Below are 21473 nucleotides of genomic sequence, written 5' to 3'. Positions count from 1 at the left end.
AGGAAGGTAGTTATAAGGGGTCAAAGTTCCGGTTTTTATTATTTTTTTTGTGACGCTCATGATCGAGATAGCCCGCCAAAATTTGGGAATAAGTAGGTCATGACGTAAGTAAGTAAAATCTCCAGGAGTGGAACGCTGCGTGGTCGACAAAGGGGTGGGGCAGAGGTGAATATAAAAAAATGTAAGGGTTTTTTGCGACGTTCGTGAGTGAGATAGTGCACCAAAATTTGGAAATAAGTAGGCCATGACATAACTAAGTAATATCCCCGGAGGCGGAAAGCAGAGTGGCGGACGAGGGTAGTTATAGGGGGTAAAAGTCGCGGTTTTTATTATTTTTTTCTTGTGGCGCTCATGATGGAGATAGTGCACCAAAATTTGGGAGTAAGTAGGTTATGATGTAACTGAGTAAAATCTTCAGGGGCGGAACGCTGCTTGGGGTACAAAGGGGTGGTAGGCAGGGGTGAGTATAAAAATATATGGGGGTTTTTTTGCCGTTCGTGATCGAGATAGTGCACCAAAATTTGGGAACAAGTAGATCATGACATTACTAAGTAAAATCTCCAGGGGCGGAACGCTGCGTAGGGGACAAATGTTGTGCCGGGTCACAAAAAAAATAATACACACTGCGACTTTGACCCCTTAAAACTACCCTCATCCCCAACTTTGGTTTCCCGCTCTGGGGATTTTACTTAGCTAAGTCATGGTCTACTTATTCCCAAATTTTGGTGCACTATCTCAATCTAGCACGTCGCAAAAAACCCCTTATATTTTTTATATTTACACCTACCCCCACACCTTTATCGGCCACGCAGCGTTCCACCCCTGGAGATTGTATTTAGTTACCTCATGAGCGTCACAAAAAAAATAATAAAAACGGCGATTTTGACCCCTTATAACTACCCTCATGCCCAACTCTGGTTTACGGCTCTGAGGATTTTACTTAGTTATGTCATGGTCTACTTATTCCCAAATTTTGGTGCACTCTGTCAATCACGAACGTCGCAAAAAAACCCCTTATATTTTTTGTATTCACCCCTGCCCCACCCCTTTGTCGGCCACGCAGAGTGCCACCCCTGGAAATTTTACTTAGTTACGTCATGACCTACTTATTCCCAAATTTTGGTGCACTCTCTCGATCATGAGCGTCACAAAAAAAAATAATAAAAACGACGACTTTGACCCCTTATAACTACCCTCATCCCCAACTCTGGTTTCCGGCTCTGGGGATTTTACTTAGTAATGTCATGATCTACTTATTCCCAAATTTTGGTCCACTATCTCAATCAGAACGTCGCAAAAAACCCTTTATATTTTTTATATTCACCCCTACCCCCACCCCTTTGTCGGCCACGCAGCGTTCCGCCCCTAGAGATTTTACTTAGTTACGTCATGACCTACTTATTCCCAAATTTTGGTGCACTATCTAGATCATGAGCGTCATAAAAAAATAATAAAATCCGCGACTTTGACCCCTTACAACTACCCTCGGCCCCAACTCTGGTTTCCGGCCGTTGGTGAAAGTCATGTACACAACTAATTCAACATATCCCCGTATAATTTTTACATATTACTTATCACGCACAAAATCCGCTTCTATCTCTCCGACTACAGTGGATTACCATGCACAGAATAGTAAACAATAATTGTTTACTATTGTTTACTATTCTGTGCATGGTAATCCACTGATTCTAGTAAACAATTGTTTACTATTCTGTGGCATTACCGTGGGAAGTAGGGACCATCTGGTACTCGACGGCGTGCAGTGTTGCCATTTATAGGTCATATATCTAATTTAAAACTAAATATGCTGTAGTATAATAACGGTTGGTATTATAGTAGATGTTTTAGTGTACACAGATGTTTTAGATGTGGTAACAGTGTTATGTGCCGCCTGACGTACACAACATCTTGTAGATCACTTAAACACATACATATGACACTATACATTTTCTTCATCATTCTGTTATAGTAAATAAAGTCAACAGTGTATTGTGCCCTGTGACGTATGTAAAAAAGTTTGATTAATATAACCATCAGAAAATTTAACATGATAGTTTCACCAAAAAAATACAAAATGTTAAATGTTAAAACAGCAAATTTACTAAGGCGGCACCTACATTGGATCCGTATTTCTCCGATACGATCCGATATCGACCGACGTCAAACTGCTTCTCTGCTGTATCTTCTCCTATCAATCGCCCGATATCGGGCGATTTACGGTGGTGCCACCATTTAATACCATGAGTTTGTTTTCAAACCGACGTTGGATCGGATCGGAGAAATACGGATGTAGGTGCGGCCTTAGATGTAAATTGAAGATATAGGGACAAATAATAGAACAAGTGGTCAAATTTAAATATCTGGGCATCACACTGTCTAATTACGGAAAACTTTAATCGAAAGTGTAAGATCAACTGAATAGAGCAAAGAGAGCCACAGGATGCCTGAATAAAAAAATATGGAGGAATAAAAATATCTGGAAAGAAATGAAGGGCAGAATTTACAAAACAGTCATCAGACCAATGATGACATCCCTGGCAAAAACACTACCCAACAAAGAGAGATTCAAAAGAATACGATAAACAGCAGATAGAAAAAAGCTTAGAAAATTGATTGTAAGACACTATGCGACAGCTAGGAGTACGTATGCAGTAAGATATAAGATGAAGATGCGAAGTGGAGAACACCAAGGAAGAGGTAAGAAAAAGAAGAGTAGAATGGAACGACCATAATAAGCAGAATGGCAACAAATAGAGTATTAAAGACGGCGGGAGACTTTTAATTTGAAAACGATCTATGGGAAGACCACGAAAACGATGAAACTACAAATTACTGAAGGCACATTGAAAAACAGACAGTCAAAAATGTCCGTCCCACCTTGACTTTACAGTATAGGAAACATAGGCAATGAGAGTTTTTATTTATCGGTGATGCCGATTTTATCAAAAAGAATTTATATTGGAACATTAAAAAGATTAAATTAAAACTGTTTTAGAAAGGCAATCTACAATTTTAGGATTCATATGCGTAATAGCTATAGTATTTCAAATAAACTTAAACGCACACGAATCCTGAAATTGTAGATTGTCTTTCTAAAACAGTTTTAATGTTCGATTACAAATTCTTTTTGATAAAATCGGCATCACCACGCTAAAAACTCTCATAAGGACTGCATTGCCTATGTTCCATGTCAGTCCCGGCGCATATTGAACCTAAGCGAGTCACAACCTGCGCCGATGGGACGGGTGACCTGTGCAGTTATTCTAGCATGCCGCATTTTAAACACAAGCTAACCCGACCGTCGGCTGTCGCCGTAACGAATAGAGACGGGCAAAATAAGTGCAAACGTGTAACGGTTACTACTGAGTACAAATACTGATTACAAAATACTGATGTATCTGATCCTTGTACTGAATTGAGTAGGCAACTAAAAAACGTTTTAAAAATGTCTTACACGTCCCTAGTAGTCGTAGCGGTATGACTTTCAAAAACATCGAATTTGATCATAAGCGGGGTGCATAAAAAGATATCTTACACTGAGTATTCTATTTCTACATACCTTTATAATAACAAGCATAAGTTAAACACTGCATTGATTGTGATTGCAAAAACGGTTCGCATGTTTTAAATAAGATTTTTGCTGATTATGTTTTTGCTAAAATATTAAATAACACAAAAAATACAATTCACAACCATCATTTAATTTTTAACGATAAACAAAAGTCTAATAAATATATGATAAGTTTAAAATTGATCGACTTTGTCGATAACAGTGTCATTAATAGATATTTTTTACCATGAATCATTTTCCAATGATTGTGTGGATTTAGAAATACATACTAAACAATTTTTTGATCTGTATAAAGGAGATTATAATTATGACACATTACGGTACTCCTTATTTTTCAAATAAATGCTCTTGTAAACGCATAACTTTGATTTATTGGCAAAAGCCACACTAACTACAGAGCCGTGCGGTACATCTTTTCAATATGATGCAAGTCTTCGAAATGCCGCCTCTTAAGTATTACAGAAACTTAACTTTTATTTTTATTAAATGAACCTACACAAAATGAAGGACACCTTTTATTTTAAAAGTAAAACATACTTTATAGACCTGGATCCGGCAAACTGAAAATTTGTTAGTAGCTTAACGGTGTCTATTCGGACAAACTTTGACGTACAGGAACACTGGAACAGGGGAAGGTTTAATAGTGGAACAGTTTAAAAATTTGGAACATCACATTACGAAAACGTCCCATGTATTTTGTCGGACAGAACAACCAATCGATTTGTTACCCTATCATTAAACTCTCATTCAAAAATCAGACTGCTATTACTAACCAACATGATTCCTGTTATTTGACATGTTCTTCCTGTTTCACTCATTAAAATGCCCAGTTAGTGATAAACACCAGTCTAATTTTTCCATGAGAGTTTAATGAAATGGTAACAAATCAATTGGAAGGTATGTCCGGCAAAATATATGGAACGTTTTTGTAGTCTGACGTTCCAAATTTTTAACCTGTTCCACAATTAAAACTTCCCCTGTTTCAGTGTTCCCGTACATCAAAGTTTGTCTGACGAGACACCGTTAAGCTATTAACAAATTTTCAGCTTGCTATTAATCAACTTTTTGTTGGTACGCGGGATCCAGTCCTAGAAATACAATGTCACAAATGGTGGCGTAATCCCTTTTCTATAGGTATAAAAATTTTGTAAATATCATTCATTTCTTAAATCTACACAACATTATCATTAAAAACCGTTAAGCATATCTGTGAATATCGCACAACCCTCAAATAAAATGTGTCATCATACCGGGCTTGTTCATGCTTAAAAATAAAATATGTAGACAAGATATAAATATATGTAATAGGTAAGCAGTTTTTGCAACGACAATCCAATCACAATCAGTGTTGTTTATAATAATAGTAATTCCGAACGAGTTCTATTAGCTTTTCTACGTCCATCTCGAAAACAAAACCGCAACTGAGAATTGAGTCACGCGTCCCACGACACCAGAATGCCGATGACAAACGTTCGCATGCTAGACCTGGCACTGTATTCACTGATATTAGGATGCGCAGAACTCTCTACGCACCTCGCCGGTGCCAGGTTGTGTTCGCTTAGGATCAATTTGCGCCGGCACTATGACCATAGATAAGGTATATTTAAGTAGAACTATGACTATGACTATGGCCTGTAAAGTCAAGCTGGGACGGACATTAGTAACAATAGCTATAAGATTCTGAAACCGCTTTCTTGTGGCATTCCTAAATGTTAATATGGGATTAAGCCACAGTTATTGCTATAATGAGATTAAATTTTTAATTAAGTAAAAATGCTGTGCTAAAAATATAATACTTAAAATAACCACATATTATATATATTTTTTTCAAAAATATAAAATTCTAAATGTTTAAAAGTTCTTCTTATCATTCATTAAATTAGAATAATAAATTAAGCTTTACATTAATCTTTTGAAAACAGTAAAATTAATCTTTTACAAATATGAGTCGGCAAAAAAAATTATTTGATTATTCAATATGACGAAATCTTAGTGAATAATTAACAAAATGTTTTGATAATGATTGGAACCGTCTTATGGGCCCTAATATTTTTGAGCAAATTAGATTTTTGCACGTGGTTCAATATTATGAAAAAACGAGTAATACACTTGCGATCATAAGAAGCGGGTCACTCTATGAATTATTCAAGTTAGATGTCTCGAATTTTCTAAACCTGTTATCCGATTTCAGTGATTTTTTTAGTATGTTACAGCCTTATTCTTTATCAATATCGCTATAATAATATTGTTGCTAGACAGTTAAATTGTCATTGCATACCGGGTGTAACAATCATACTGTATTTATTCCTCAAAGTTCGGAACACCCTGTGGAATGTTTTAGCATAGATAAAATATTGAAATTAAAACTCAATCGTAGCATTAGGCTTTCTGAACATTTTCTTTTTTGATTTATTTGTTTATGTTGGATAATAAAAAAGTTAGACATGTTAACAACTAACCATGTTCTTGTGTGACAAACTTTAAGGGGTAATTCTGCATGAAAAAATAATGACCATTTGCTTTATAGACGTATGAGCACAAATTCTTCGGTTTCGAAATACGGGATGTTGAATTTTTTCTTACAAACTGACGATTTATTTATTGCTCTAAAACCGGTTGATATATGCAAATGAAATTTGGTAGGTGTTAAGAGGTATTTATGCCGCAATTTTTGACATACAATTAAGAATTTTATATTCACCATTGTCGTGCATACGGGATGTATCTAAAATGTTTATACCCGTATGCACGCCAATGGTGAATATAGAATTATTAATTGTATATCAAAAAATGCACAATAACTGTCCCTTAAAACCTACCAAATTTCGTATCTCGGAAACGAAGAATTTGCGGACATACGATTATAAAACAAACTGTCATTATTTTTTCATGCAGAATAATTACCCCTTAAAGTTTGTCGCACTTATTTAGAAACACCCTGTATTGATGAAGAACATGGCTAGTTATTAACGTGCCTAACTTTTTTATTATCCGACATAAACAAATAAATCAAAAAAGAAAATGTTAAGACAGCCTAAGGCTACAATTGAGTTTTAATTTCAATATTTTTTCTGTCTAGCAACAATGTTATTATAGCGATATTGCTAAAGAATAAGGGTATAACATACTAAAAAATCACTTAAATCGGACAACAGGTTTAGAAAATTCGAGACATCCAACTTGAATAATTCATCGAGTGACCCGCTTTTTATGATCGCAAGTTTATATAAGAATTTATTATTTGTATTAAACTGAACAAAATACCGAAACAGATAACAATATAAAAAAAAATGTATACTTCAATAAGTTTATAACAATCATTATAATAATTCGCTATCTTGATTCCTATGCGAGATCAAAATACCATTATTTATGTCCTGCAGAAAAATATCTTGTCTAGCTGTCTCCCTTCAAGGTTTTTCTTTGTTTTGTTTAAATTCTGTTTTTGTTGCGGAGGTTAGCAACATCTCTCCATTAGTTTAGCAACATAGTATGTTTCTTCCTCCAATTATTGTTCATGTTGTTTTCTCTTTCTGAACATTTTTGTTTACTTATTCTCAATTTTTTCTATGGTTTTTACACTCATTCCACCCGACATGATGAATTTTAGGACGTGTCTTACACTATTAATCGTAGATTTTCTAATGGTTTAGCCTAGGTATCTATTTCAAATTTGTGCTGTCCACACAATGTCCACATCTACAAATCCATATTACTGATTCTGTTTTTCTAGAGAATCTTGCATATCATTCAGACGACGTTTAAACTTGCTTTAATATGTATTTTGTTTTCACATTTGATCGAAATATTTTTAAATCTCTAGTTATTATTCACTTCCATATCTTATTTAAAATTGTAAATATTGTCCTTGCTAAGCGTATTCTTTTTAGTATAATCTTCTTGCTGCCCTGTTCCAAAATTCCTCAATTACTTCCTTCCAGTTGCTTTTCATGCAAATCGTAAGATGGTGAAAATTAGCATAGCAAAATTGTGGCTTATTCCCAACAAAAATAGTAAATTTCATTAAGGTGTCACAGGAAAATATCTTCAGAACAATATTAACATTACATAGTGTATACTAAATACTAAAACAATTTGAAAAATGAAAGAATTTTTATACGAAGTAACTGGTACCTTAAAGAGAAAGAAGTATTTCTCTTTAACGAATTATTATATCTTTACAAAAATATTAATTTGTTTTAATATCCTGTATTTATTCATTAAAGGCGTTTCACCGGACAAACAAACTCCACGTCGAAGTAAACTCCTCACCGGTTCTGGTGGAAATGGCGGTCAACAAGAAGGATTCCTGGAGAATTCGACAGCGGTTAGCGACTCCACGGCAGAGGAGTTGTCGAAAGCTTTGGAAGAAAAATTAACCAACAGTGGTAAGTACTGTATATTTTCTGTCCTCCCTTTCTTCATCCATTTCTCCATGTACTTCTGTTTTGGATCATATCAAAGTCAATCTATTTCACAATATTGTTAAACTACTAAATCGTTCAATAAATGCTAATCCTGACATATGTTGCCTTACAAAATTGATAATCGGATGAGCAGGCTAGGCTTTTGCAAAGGATATAGTAAATTAGCATTAGACCATCTGCTGACAATGAGTCAATGAGAACATTTATAGGAAAGGTAAGCGAAAATCAACTACCCGTATTTCTTGCGTTCGTAGACTATGAAAAGATTTTTGTCCCTATCGAGATGTGGGCCATACAACAAGCTATTAATAATTGTAGAATAGATTCGAGACACGCAATATTCGAGATATACGAAAACGCAACTATGATAGTACAACTAGACGAAAATACAAATCTCATCTTCATTAAGATAGGAGTTAGATAAGGCGAACGTAATATCGTCAAAGCTATTTAATCTCGTCCTAGAAAACGCCCAAAACTACAAAGTGGTTAACATCATCATCGTTAATAACAAGTTAAACCAGCTCCAGATTCGCTGACGACATCGTGATTCGCGACCACATTCGAGGAACTGACAACCATCATGGAGAAACTTCCAGAGATCTCCTACAGTTATATGTATGGTTGTCGTTTCATTCGTTTCCATACTCTCTACTGCAGCGGTTCTCAATCTTTTTTGGTGACGGAACCCTTTTGGAAAGCAAAATACTTAACGGAACCCTACAATAAAACAATAGTTTTTAAAAGTGTATTTTTTATTAAGCATAATCAAATTCCAATGTAACAGTTACTTATTACTTACTTACATAACAAGTATAATAATAGAATATAATACTAAAATAAAAAAAATCTAACTAATGGGAGGTATGAAACTGTTTTTTATTTTTCATCAATTGGTTGATATCAGGTTTGATAGATGATATTAATTAATTAATTTGAAGTCTCATATCAGGTTCGGCGTCCAGTCTATTGCGGTATTTTGTCTTCGTGGCTCCATATGTTGAGAATCCTGTCGCATAAATATGTTGTTGGGAACGGAAGAAGAATATTCAGAGCCATTTTGGCAATCATTGCATATTTATCATGGATTCTGCACCAAAAATCTTTGAGAGGCGTCGTGAATCCATGAATTCAGTTTCATTTTTGTGTTCTGTTCTTCGGGAAAATACATCAAAAGATGCACGCATGGAAGTGAGATATTTGAGCAATTCGTCAAATACATCATCTTGAAACATTTCTGAGTCCGTATCGCTAACAAACTGAGTGATGTAACCCTCTTTCTGACGCAAATATTTAAAAAATCTAATTTTCTTTTGAACGCAGTTTTTTTGTTACAGGCTTGGAACACAGTTGTCTGTTTACCTTGCAATGATAAATTTAAATTGTTCAGTTTTTGAAAGATATCCGCCATAAAAAACAGTCGGAACAACCAAGTTTTATCATACAAACGGTCTTTCAAATTGAAATAAGTATAAAGAAACATTTGTAACTCGGCTCTAAGTTCAAATAGCCTTGTTAAGGTTTTACCCCGAGACAGCCATCTCACTTCTATATGGAGCAGCAGTGTTTTAGGTTTGCTGGCATAATCTTCACACAATAATGAGAATAATCGGGAATATGGTCGTGATTTGATAAAATTAATTCTTTTTACTGCTTCATCCATAACTAATTTTAGATTTGACGGCATTTAGACTTGACTTGACTTCATCGCAAGTGCTTGTCTATGCAGGATATAATGGCTGGAGCTATAATTAGGAGCTTTATTTTTTATTCGTGACACTAATCCTGCTGTTTTACCTGTCATCGCCTTGGCCCCATATGTACAAATGTCAATGCAATCGTTCCAACTGAGATTATTTTCCTCAAAAAACATTGGAACTATTAGGAAACAGTTTACTACATAAAATGCAGATAGGTGAGCCGTTGGAATCAACAAATCCGAAACAGTGTCATCATACTTCCTATTTTTCGCCTTTGAAACCGTGGAACTTGACGTCGTTGCATAATCGTCTTGACCGGTAATTGCTGTATACACCGCGCGTACTGCTTTCGAACATTCGGCTTCGGTAGAAGATGTTGTTACATCGCGTTTACCGCCTTTAGGAAAACGTTCCATTCTTCTTTATTAATAACCACAAAATAACGTACGATCACAAACAACAAAAGTACAAAACTGATACAATCAGAATACAGCAGTGGAAAAATAAACACTTTTTTCTAGCAGATAGGTACTCATCGCTCCGAACCCTAATTGTCGACTGACTACTGACAGTACTGACTAAGGACTAAGTCACCAAAGAATACCCCAACCAATCAAGTTGGTTGCGGCATTCTTTGGTCACACTAAGTCACGTATCGGCGTTGACAGGCTAGTAAAATTGTATGAGGCAACAGGTGGCAACTAAGTTCGACCTGTGGTTCGACCATGCCTCGTGAATCGTGCTATACCGCGTCAGAAAAGTCGAACAGAGAGAGGTGTTTTGAATTTTTTTCTAAATTCTCGCGGAACCCCTACAGGGGTGTCGCGGAACCCTAGGGTTCCGCGGAACACACTTTGAGTATCGCTGCTCTACTGTGATAATCTCGGGTAACAAAATCAGTGAAAGACAAGATTCGTTTTTTATTAAGACATTTATTATTAAAACATTTATAAAAAAAAAAAAGATAATTATCGGTAATTACTTATTTATTTGCTTATTTAAATATAATTACAATATACATAAAGGACTTTTGTAAATCTCTGAGTGGTGTGACGATATTTGATATTATATGAATAATAACGGACGATCGAGGGAACTAGCAATCACATTATTTCTCAACGTGAAATAAATATGTAATGTATAAAGAGAGGAAGTATCTTGCTCAGCGCGTCAGATGGTAAAATATGTAATGATGGTTACGCTCAACTCGCATAGCCGTTGGAGGGGATCGGAATTCGTCGATTTCGCTCAACTCGCAAAATCGACGGAGTTCGGAAAATTTCGGAATACGTTCGGGATACATTCAACTCACCTATCCCTGGTTGGTTATCCTCCATTCTAATCTCCGTATAATAGCCCCTTATATTTCGTCCAGCCTGCTAGACCTCTGCCGAGGATAATTCTTTGAATTCAAGCAACTTTTTTAATTCAATACAATCTTGTTCGCAGAGGATGGAGGAGCTGGTAAAAAAACAATTGGTCTAAACGATTTCCACTTTATGAAAGTTCTCGGGAAAGGAAGTTTTGGCAAAGTCATGTTAGCAGAGAAGAAGAACACAGAAGAAGTGTACGCCGTAAAAGTATTGAAGAAAGACGTCATCATTCAAGACGACGACGTCGATTGTACCATGACGGAAAAACGAATATTAGCTCTGGCCGCAAATCATCCTTTCCTGACTGCTCTACATTCGTGTTTCCAGACCAAGGACAGATTATTCTTCGTCATGGAATACGTCAACGGAGGAGATTTGATGTTTCAGGTGAGTTAGTTTAATATTAATTTATTAAAAAAAAAAACAGAAATGCCAAATTATATAATATCTAATCTTATAAAATCCTAATGCGACAAGTCTCGCAGTCCGTCCGGTACGGTTTCGATATGTAGACATTGAATGGCGTTTAATAAACGTCATTTTATTTTGTTAAATATTTTTATACCAGCTCCAAAATGATTGAATCGAATTAGCTAATTTCGATTTTAAAACATTTGTAGAAGTCCAAGGAAGGTTCAAAAGGTGAAAAAATGTTATGATATTGTAAAGAAAATACTGAAAACAAAAATGTTATTACCAGAGAACGGCAGTTCTCGCCAGTGGCGCACATCCACACTCCCCTACACGCGACACTATATTATATACCTACACGAAATTTTCGATTTTCTAAATCTGACTGAATTGAATTATCATATACACACAGTTATATTAAGTGCGTTCGCGGGTACCTGTCGGCGACTAGTCGGTGACAATTCCTAACCTCACCTAATATAAATAGTACCGTTAATAGATAAGTATACAAGGTATATTTACTTGTAAACTTTTAATTAATATTAATAACTAATTATTAAATTATACTAGGTAAATATACCTTGTATATTTTTATCTATTAACGGTACTATTTATATTAGATGAGGTTAGGATTTATCACCGACTAGTCGCCGATAGGTACCCGCGAACGCATTAAGTGCCTTCGCGGGTACCTGTAGGCGACTAGTCGGCGACAAATTGTCAGCAAATCGCATGCGCACTCGCACTTTAAAATAATATAAATGATATCGTTAATAGTTAAATATCCAAGGTATGTTTACCTAGTATAATTTAATAATTAGTTATTAATATTAATTAAAAGTAAATATACCTTATATATTTATCTATTAACGGTACTATTTATATTAAATGAGGTTAGAAATTTTCGGCGACAATTTGTCTAGGGTAATTACCCGCGAACGGGGTCGCCCATGTTTCCCCAACTGTCATCAATACGACTAACTTCACGCGTAACTTTGATACGAGAATTATAAAAAAAATATGTATTGAAATCCAGATCCCGTAATTCGTTAAGCATGATAAAGTGAGTACAAAGACATATATTTATATTTGTTTCTTTGTAATTACAGCTTCAATTTACCGTACACTTCTCGTAGACTCTGCCGATAAGGTAGAGTCGTGTTGGGGAAACCTGGCGTGCCTTCGCGATTAGGCCCGGCCCTAGGGATTTTGCCGCCCTGGGCAAGATCGGCGACCGCCGCCCCCAACTTAATGCATTAACGGTTGTGTCTATAATTTTTAAATAGAAGTCAACTTTATATCGTGTCTCTGGATCTAGGTCCATACTTTCATCTTCAGCCTCATGGCCAAATTGTCTTTTCACTTTCCTCTTTCTGGGTATTACTGTGCCTCCTTTTCGGGTTCTCAATTTCTAACTTTGATGGGCTCTTTTGCCTCTGTCAAATAGCCCTGGAATTTTAAATCACTTCTGAGAGACTTAAAATGGATTTCCGATTTTTCTAATAAACTGATAGCTTGATACGCTCCCATATCAATACTCTGCATACGCGAATACGTTGATGTTAAGTAAAATGTCATGCCATATTACCACACAGCAAAGAAAAGTAAAATCACGGATTTGATTTGCCAAACAGCTTGACTTATGACATGAGCAACCATTTTATCGTTGTTTTTATTCACAGTGATTTCTACAAGAGCATCGTAAATTTCTTCAATTTGGTATCTATTGGGAGTAATTGCATCAATTATTTTACTTTCCCATCTAGTTTCGGACAAAGGTTTCAATGTTAGGCTAGAAATATGATTTTTCAGCATAGTCCAACGATGAAAGATGCTGAGAAAAAGTTGTAAATTTTTGTCACTAAGGAAAAGAAAGAAACTGCAAACTGTGAGGCATTAGCAGCATCGTTCACGACTAAGTTAAGTGAATGGCTAGAACATGGGACAAAAAATGCTCTACGATTCATTTTCAAAATTCTGTTTTGAACTCCCAAGTTCTTCTCTTCCATGTTTGCCCCATTATCATACCCGTGTCCTCTCATATCTTCCAAAGGTATTCCCAGTTCATTCTGGGACTCTGTAACTCCCTAGCCAGTGGTTTCCACTACAGGCACAAATCCAAGAAAATGTTCTTCAATTTTAACACTATGTTGAAACAAGAACCTAAATCGACAAAACGTACAACAATAGTCATCTGTTCCACCCCAGCAATGTCAGATATACAATCTAAAATTATGCTATAATACATACTTTGCTGATTTCAAAAAGTTTAAAATTTTATTTTTGATTTGATCATAGAGGAGCTGAATAATTTCGTTTTGAATATGTTTTCCCAAGTAGTGATGCTGCTTGTTACTCCCATTAGTTATTCTCCTAATGTGCTCTTGTAACACAGAATCAAAATTTTTAAAGAGCTCAAAAAGCCTAAAAAATTACCATTGTTTTGATGAAAATGTTTATTAAAATTGCCCCTCAATGAAAGACACTGTTGTCCTAAGAACTGTATTATTGATATAAGTCGTTGTATTGCATTTTTTCGATGACCAGTTTCTGAATTTACAACTTTTTGTGTTTCTTCATCTATGATTTTGCCCGATTCTAGTCTAATTGCTAGTTCTACCCACTGTCGTTATGACTGTAGATGAGCTGGAGACTTAGCGTGGCTGCACAAAGCTTCAGCCATATGTTTCTAATTATTATATCCATTTTCAGTAAAGTTAATTTTAAGTTAATTTCAGTGAATTTAGTTTAGTTCTAATCCTACTATTCTTATGAGATGAAGAAGAAAGCGGTGTTGTCGATTTTCAGTCGAATGAACCTTGCAATTGATATCGTTTCACTTACTTAATTCTCGTTTTTACAGTTGCATTTTTGCCGCTCTTGCTCATAATATTGATTTTTTATAATATTAAAAACATAAGTTATTATTTCTTGAATTTCAAAAATTGGCTGTCCTCTAAAATTTGCCTCCCCTGAATGTGCCGCCCTGGGCGACCGCCCAGTTCGCCCACCCCTGGGGCCGGGCCTGGCCCGCGAACGTAACTATTATTGGCGAGGAACCGCAAAGTGGGCGACGCCTGGTGGCGAATTTGAAAAGCATCAACTCTAGGAAAACATTGACTTTGCCATTAATTTGTGTACATATTTGCGGTCAGTTTATGTTGTAATTAACAATAATTTCGACTTAAAAAAACTATTGCAGTGTTCCTCAGTATTCATTCCTATTATACTCTACGTAATGACCTAAATTAACCAATGCCAAATCACACATTTTGTTAATTTAACGTTTGTATTAAACGTAGTTTAATGTTTAAGCGACTGCAAAATTAAATAAATAAATAAAATATAGTATATTATATTCTGTACATAGAATGTACATTGTTATGCAAAATATTCCGACCACCTCGTAATTTCGAGAACACAATTATTATAAAATAAATTCACCTACTTAGTTTCCACGTTTCCAGTTTTTATTTGATTAAAAATTGTTATCTGTTGGTGTAAAATAAATTGTAGTGTACCTATTAATTAAATTAAAAACAAAATTAGAAATTCTAAGATAGATTAATATTTTTTAAAACGCTGTGTGATTATCGGGGGGCCAGATTTTTTTGTGAAAAAAAGGTAAAAACAAATCGGTAGTTAGCATCAAATTTTAATGAATGCATACAGATGAAACATATTTTGAGTCGTCTTTAACTTATAAGATGTCTTGTCTGTGGCAAAACTTAGTGGTTACTTTGGCAAAACACTCCTGTAAATGATTTTAATTTAACGTTGTAGAACTGTGAGATCAAATGACAAAATGAATTGTTTTCCTAGAGTTATCGTCCATCTTTGAAATTTTGCGCTCCCTCTGTCGGAATTTAATTTTGCGAATACTCCTTTAGATTTACGTCACTAAAACTGCTGCTAACTTTGGGTCTATTTACTTTTTTACGTTTCCCGTGAAATCCATGCTCTTGGCACTTTGTTTGATCTAAATATGGTACATATTTAGAATTGTTTCATTAACTTTATAGTTATTAAAATGTATTGCATTAATGTAAAAAACTTGAATTTTCAACTTTATCACAGAGAAAAAGTTAAAAAATAGTTTTTATAATTGTAAGTAAACAATGTTTTAAAATTATTTTAATTAAAAACATATTTTCTGTATATGTATTAATTTTCGATATTGTCAAAAATATTCTTGAGCAAGGAGCACATTTTTTACACACTTCCTATACAACTAATAAAATTTGATATCTGATGGGATATTGTAAAGATCTTTTTCCTTAGACTTCTACAAATATTTCAAAATCAAAAGTAGACAAATCAATACAGCCTTTCTCGAGTTATGATATATATAAAAAAAATAAAAGTCAGAAAAAAATGGAGGGTATCGGATAAAATTGGAGGGTGCCAGAAAAAATTGAAGAATCAAGTAAAATGGAGGGTGTCAGTAAAAATTGGAAGGAGATACGATAAAATAGGAGGATGTCACAAAAAATTGAGTGCAGTGACTATTAGAAGGCAATTGATTGTATTCCCGTCCCATGGCGATGGGCAAAATCACTAGTTTATAATAAGAAACACAAATCTTACATAATATATTAAACAAGCGTTAGATACACTTACTAAAAAAGTTCAGAGAACACCTGTAAAACATCTTCATAACACCCACCAAATGATCTTAAATGTAATACTGCCTTCCGATGCGTTACTGCAATATGAGTCTAGCTCCTGGTCAAAAACCAAAATAATTCACAGAAAAACTACGATACTCAGCTCATGACATCTGTGATGGTACATTATCATCATCAATGGCGACGGCGACTAATGGCGTTACAACTCTTCGTGAGTCTTTACCTCGTTTACTATTGCCTTCCACTCTTTTTGGCCACGTGCTACTATTTTCGCTCATGTACCACTATTTTCCATTGTCTTACCCCTATTCTCTCCAGATCTTTTCTGACTACTTTCTTTCCATTTTTTACTAGACCGTCCTACAACTCTTTTCCCATCTGGTCTTTTCCAGAACACATTGTTTATATTTTTCTTTCCGAACAGAGCATCTACATAAATGTAGTTAAGGGCCATGGATGGATTTTGTATTCCCAGTTATTTATTAATTTGTTTTTTTTTTGTTTGTGCTCAAAGTATCGCTTCCGTACGTGACTGTTGGTAGTATTCTGTTCTTTTAGATTTCTAATCTGGTACCTCATGAGAGAAATTTTTTTCGTTTTTTTTTCTATCTCCTAATCTCCTCTAGTGTACACCTACTGTTTTAATTTAATGATGTGACAGGATCGGCCTCGAAGATTATAAAGACATCCGATAAAACCAAAAATACTAAATATTTGGAAAATGCAAACACAAATAAAAAACTAATTTATGCATTATTTTATATTTCTAAATAATTTACGTAAATATGTTAATAGCGCCATAAAAATTTAAAATTAGATCTGGCAAAAATTTATTTGTCCATCGCCGATTTGTCAGCAGCTATGTTAATTTTTCAACATTTTATTGGTTGTATCGTGTCAACAAGTATTATTTAATTTTTTCCTCAGTTATTAAGGTGGTATGACACAATGTTAAAATTTATATAGTTTTTAGGTACAGTTACCGTCACTATTTCAAAACCAATCTTCAACTTAGGGGTATGTACGTGAACTGTAGACTTTCTATTTTAATAGTATCTAGTTAAAATTTCCAAAGAAAGCAGTATATTTTTTATAACTGTATATAAAGGAGTCCATGTCATAACTTACTTAGTAACTTGCTATAAAAATTCGTTTTGCATAATAATTTTTGAACTTGGGTGGAAAATAACTACCAGAAACGATTAACTATGCAAAAAGCTTTATTTTAAACAAAATTTCATTGTCCATACTGCCATAATTTTTAAATTAACTGTACCTAAAAGTAAAAATTTTAGTTAAAAGCTGCAATCTGGGGATTTTGTTGAAATTACAGCAATAAGTTGGCATTTTTCTAGTGATAAATTAGTTCCGCTGTCACTTAATAGATGAGAAGATGAGTTCACGTGTCATTTAGTAGATGGCAGCAGTGATGTATTAAATGGAGACAGATGCGCGTTTGCCGGATTTTAAGAAAATCTACAAACAATTGAAAACGAGTTTTGTAACCACGGAAATACGATGAATCACGCGGTTTTGTTTAGAAAAGTGGCCCCACCCCCTCCCAGTACGCATTTTGGACCTTGTTTGACTTTCACTTTCAATCATGATTGTATAACGTCACAGTGTCTTAACAATACAAATATACATTTTTTATGCTTGAATCCCTGACGTTATACGAATGGTTGAAAGTTAAACGAGGTTCAAAATGACTCAAAGTGTTTACTGGGGGATTATACTAGTTTTGACATAATACATAAATAACATAAGTAAGCTCTAGTATGTTATGTGGGGCGGATCTAAAAACAATTTCAGTTTTATTCACTTTCTGGCAAATTTAATTTTTATAGGGCCGCAAATAATGCATTGTTCGGATACAATTAGCGTCTCTTTGTAAAGACGATGACGTCGACATTTTTACACACATTACACATGCCAATGGCCATTAGTATTTGTTGAGGCATTATCCTAATAAAAAAATTGTAGACAAAACAATATTGTATAATCATTGATTAATTTATGTCAAATATTTCCGTAAGTGAAAAAAAATATTGAAATTTACTGGAGTAATAATTAGATAAACCGATATGCAGACGATACAGTTGTGGTTGCTAGCAGTATCGACAGGCCTGTCATACCCGGGTACCTACAAAGAGCGAGTGAAAAAAGAGATTTTAACCATCAACATAAATAAAACAAAAATGGACACTGGTGAGCAAAACTCAAAAACCTGCCAGACAATTGAAAATAAAAAACCAATTCAACACGTAGAAGTATATGTATACCTTGGAACAGTCGTCAACTAGAAATGGGATCAAATAACCGAAATACGATGTAGAATTGAAAAGGCCAGAGCTACATTTAACATGAGAAATATATTCAATCATTGCGACATATCTGTCCCACTAAAAATACGGCTGCTAAAATGCTATGTATTTCCAGTCTTGTTGTATGGAGCAGAGACCTGGACAATAACGGAAACATTATCGAAAAGGCTAGAGGTATTCGAAATGTGGGTGTACCGACTTATCCTCAAAATGTCCTGGACGACTCACACTACCAACGTAGAGGTATTGCGCTGAGGAGAAAACAAAAATGAGAAATCTGTTTCACAATAGAAACGGAAACCTGAATACCTCGATCATATTATGAGACATGATAAATATCGTATACTGCCACTGACAATACAGAGTAAAATAGAGAGCAAACGTGGACCCAGAAGAAGAAGACACTCATGGCTTCAAAACTTACGCCAATGGTTTGGATTAACGTGCCAATGTCCGCAACGGACGAGGCACATGAAGAAGAAGAAGAAGAATTTAAAATGAGATATTCTTCTTCTCACGGTGCTTATTCGTTCCGAATGTTGGCGATCAGCATGGCTATCCTAACTTTGCATGCTGCTATTCGGAATAGTCTGTTTGTCGATGTAGGTATTGAACCAGTTTCTCAGATATATTCTTCTTCTCCCTGGTCCTCTCTTCCCAATACCTTGCCCTGAAGAATGAGTAGCGGCAATCTCTATTCATTCCTCATAACATGGCCAAGATATTCTACTTTGCGCTCTTTGATAATAATGTGTGTTAATAATCTCGCATTCCTTGCCCATTCTACGTAAGACCTCAACATTAGTCACACGACCCATCCACGAAATTCTTAAAATGCGACTGTAATACCACATCTTGAATGCCTTGAGTTTTCTTAAAGAAGTTTCGGAAAGAGTCCAGGCTTCTACTCAGTATAATAATCTAGAAAATACATAGGATCTGATAATAGAAATTTTGGTGCCACTTCGGTATGCGGTCTACCGGCTAATATGTGGTCTACGGCAATTTAGCTGATTCGGCATGCGGTCTACGTACAAAAACAAATTAGAGAAACTATTACAAACATTACTATTTTATTATTACTAACAGCTTCACTGTTCAATTGGTAATTATACAAAGAGTCTACATTCTACCACATCCAATACTATTTTAATATTAAATATCATGCAACCGCAGTAAATATCGGTTTTTGCCTGAAAGGAGGAAGACCTAACCCTTCGGTCCAAACCCAACTTACGGGTAGTGAGAGAACCGCAGGGCAGGAGGTATTTGACCGCTGCGCGCAATCACAACCCACCCTTTTTATTATCACTAAACGGTCTTTTCAGCGTTTTAAATTAACACTCAAGGCCCATTTCGTTGATTCAAGTTTATATAGGCAACCCAAATTACACGCCGCTAATCCTCGGTTCGGGATTTAGACAGAATAACACGTGAAGTGTGAAGTAAAGCACAAGTATGACAAGTAAAGTATAAATATAAATAATAAATAAAAAGTTTGTAATAGTTTCTCTAATTTGTTTTTGTACGTAGACCGCATGCCGAATCAGCTAAACTGCCGTAGATCGCATGTCAGACGGTAGACCGCATACCAAACTAGAAACTCTGCCGTAGACCGCATACCGAAGTAGCACCGAAATTTTGTTAACAAGTGGTAAATGTGACTTCTGAAACGAGACTTCATCATTAGGAACGCTGATCTCGCTTTTCCTATGCGTTGTTTTATTTCACTAGAGTGGTCTCATTGACTGTTTATGTAGGTACCAAGGTATGTGTAGCTGTCCACTCTGTCAATTGGTTGTTGGTTAACCAAAAGCCGTGTATGTAATATATTTCGCTCTTAATGACTACCATTACTTTCTTTTTTTTTCGTATTGAAATTCCATGTTCACTACTTATGTCTTATATGCGCGACATTATTCTTTGCAAATCATCTAGGCTATCTGCAAAAACTACTGCGTCGTCGGCATATCTAATGTTGTTTAGATCTATCATCTAATCCAGTTTCCTCCAAGATAATTTATGAGTATGTGCAGCTTATCATGTTGTACTCTATCAAATGCCTTTTTGTAGTCGATAAAACAAATATATAGCACTTAGACAGTCAATAGAGCCTCTCGGGTGCCTAAGGGCAAGGCATTGCGGAATCAAATCTTTGTCCGTGATACTTGTTCTTCGCATTTTTTATATAAGTATTCTGCAGTATATTACTTTTAAAAATGTTTTAAGTAAGTGGTTCATTAGGCTAATTATTATTCTGCCTCGCATGTTGAAATTAGAAATGAAATGAAAATGTGAAATTTTCCGAGGAAAAAACTTTCCCTGTTGAAAAAACATTCAATATGAAAAAAGTTATTGTAGTGACTCTGTTTTTCAATTGACTTACGTATTTTACATTTATTAAAAATACTAATTTTATACTCGATCTTCATTCTGAGAATTAGCATAATTCTTTTTTGGTCATTTAGATAGGCACTTACTTGTATTTCAAATAATTGCAAATTTCTTTAGTTTGAAATAAATCCTTTTGAGCAGGTAAAGAATTACGAATTGCCGTATAATACAATATTAAATAATAAACTATATCCAAATGAATGAACGTTTAGTATCTATTAATGAGAATTTACCCTAGGCAGGTAAAGAAAGGATTAACAACTGTCGTCTGTAAATACAAAGTACGATTAAGATCGAGATGTGCCGAGCCTAAGTTGCAATACATGGCATCAATGCGGTGTCGTTCAGAGAACTAAATTTAATAATAAAATATATGTACGTGCTGCCATCTATTCAAAGAACTGTTAAACGTTAGTTTAAAAATTGGCCACCTATTTTGACCATAGCGTACTAATACCCCCTTAAGCGAATCCATATTGCGCAAAGGCGCCAATTCAAGGTTAACACATAGTGACTGACGCAGTATACACTGCTGAACAAAAAAATACTTAAATTTTTTATTAATAATCATCTACAAATTTTTGTTTTGTTTTTTTTTATTTTTTTTTTATTTTTAATGTCTTCGACGCTGTCTACGAAAGAATC

The 21473-nt window shown here is 35.0% G+C and overlaps 1 protein-coding gene across 1 annotated transcript in view; it reads left to right on the top strand.

Moving 5' to 3' along the window:
- Positions 1 to 21473, top strand: part of LOC114331493 (protein kinase C) — a 150248-nt gene that overhangs the window by 106800 nt on the left and 21975 nt on the right. Inside the window, exons 7-8 of the mRNA XM_028281082.2 lie at positions 7798 to 7959; positions 11148 to 11458. Of these exons, the coding sequence (XP_028136883.1) occupies positions 7798 to 7959; positions 11148 to 11458 (473 nt within the window). The remainder of the gene's footprint in view (positions 1 to 7797; positions 7960 to 11147; positions 11459 to 21473) is intronic.

Source organism: Diabrotica virgifera, chromosome 2 (genome assembly GCF_917563875.1).
Source record: "Diabrotica virgifera virgifera chromosome 2, PGI_DIABVI_V3a".
NCBI classification, from domain to species: domain Eukaryota; kingdom Metazoa; phylum Arthropoda; class Insecta; order Coleoptera; family Chrysomelidae; genus Diabrotica; species Diabrotica virgifera.
Note: the sequence above shows the minus strand (reverse complement) of the source record. Positions and strands in the feature narration are given on the sequence as shown.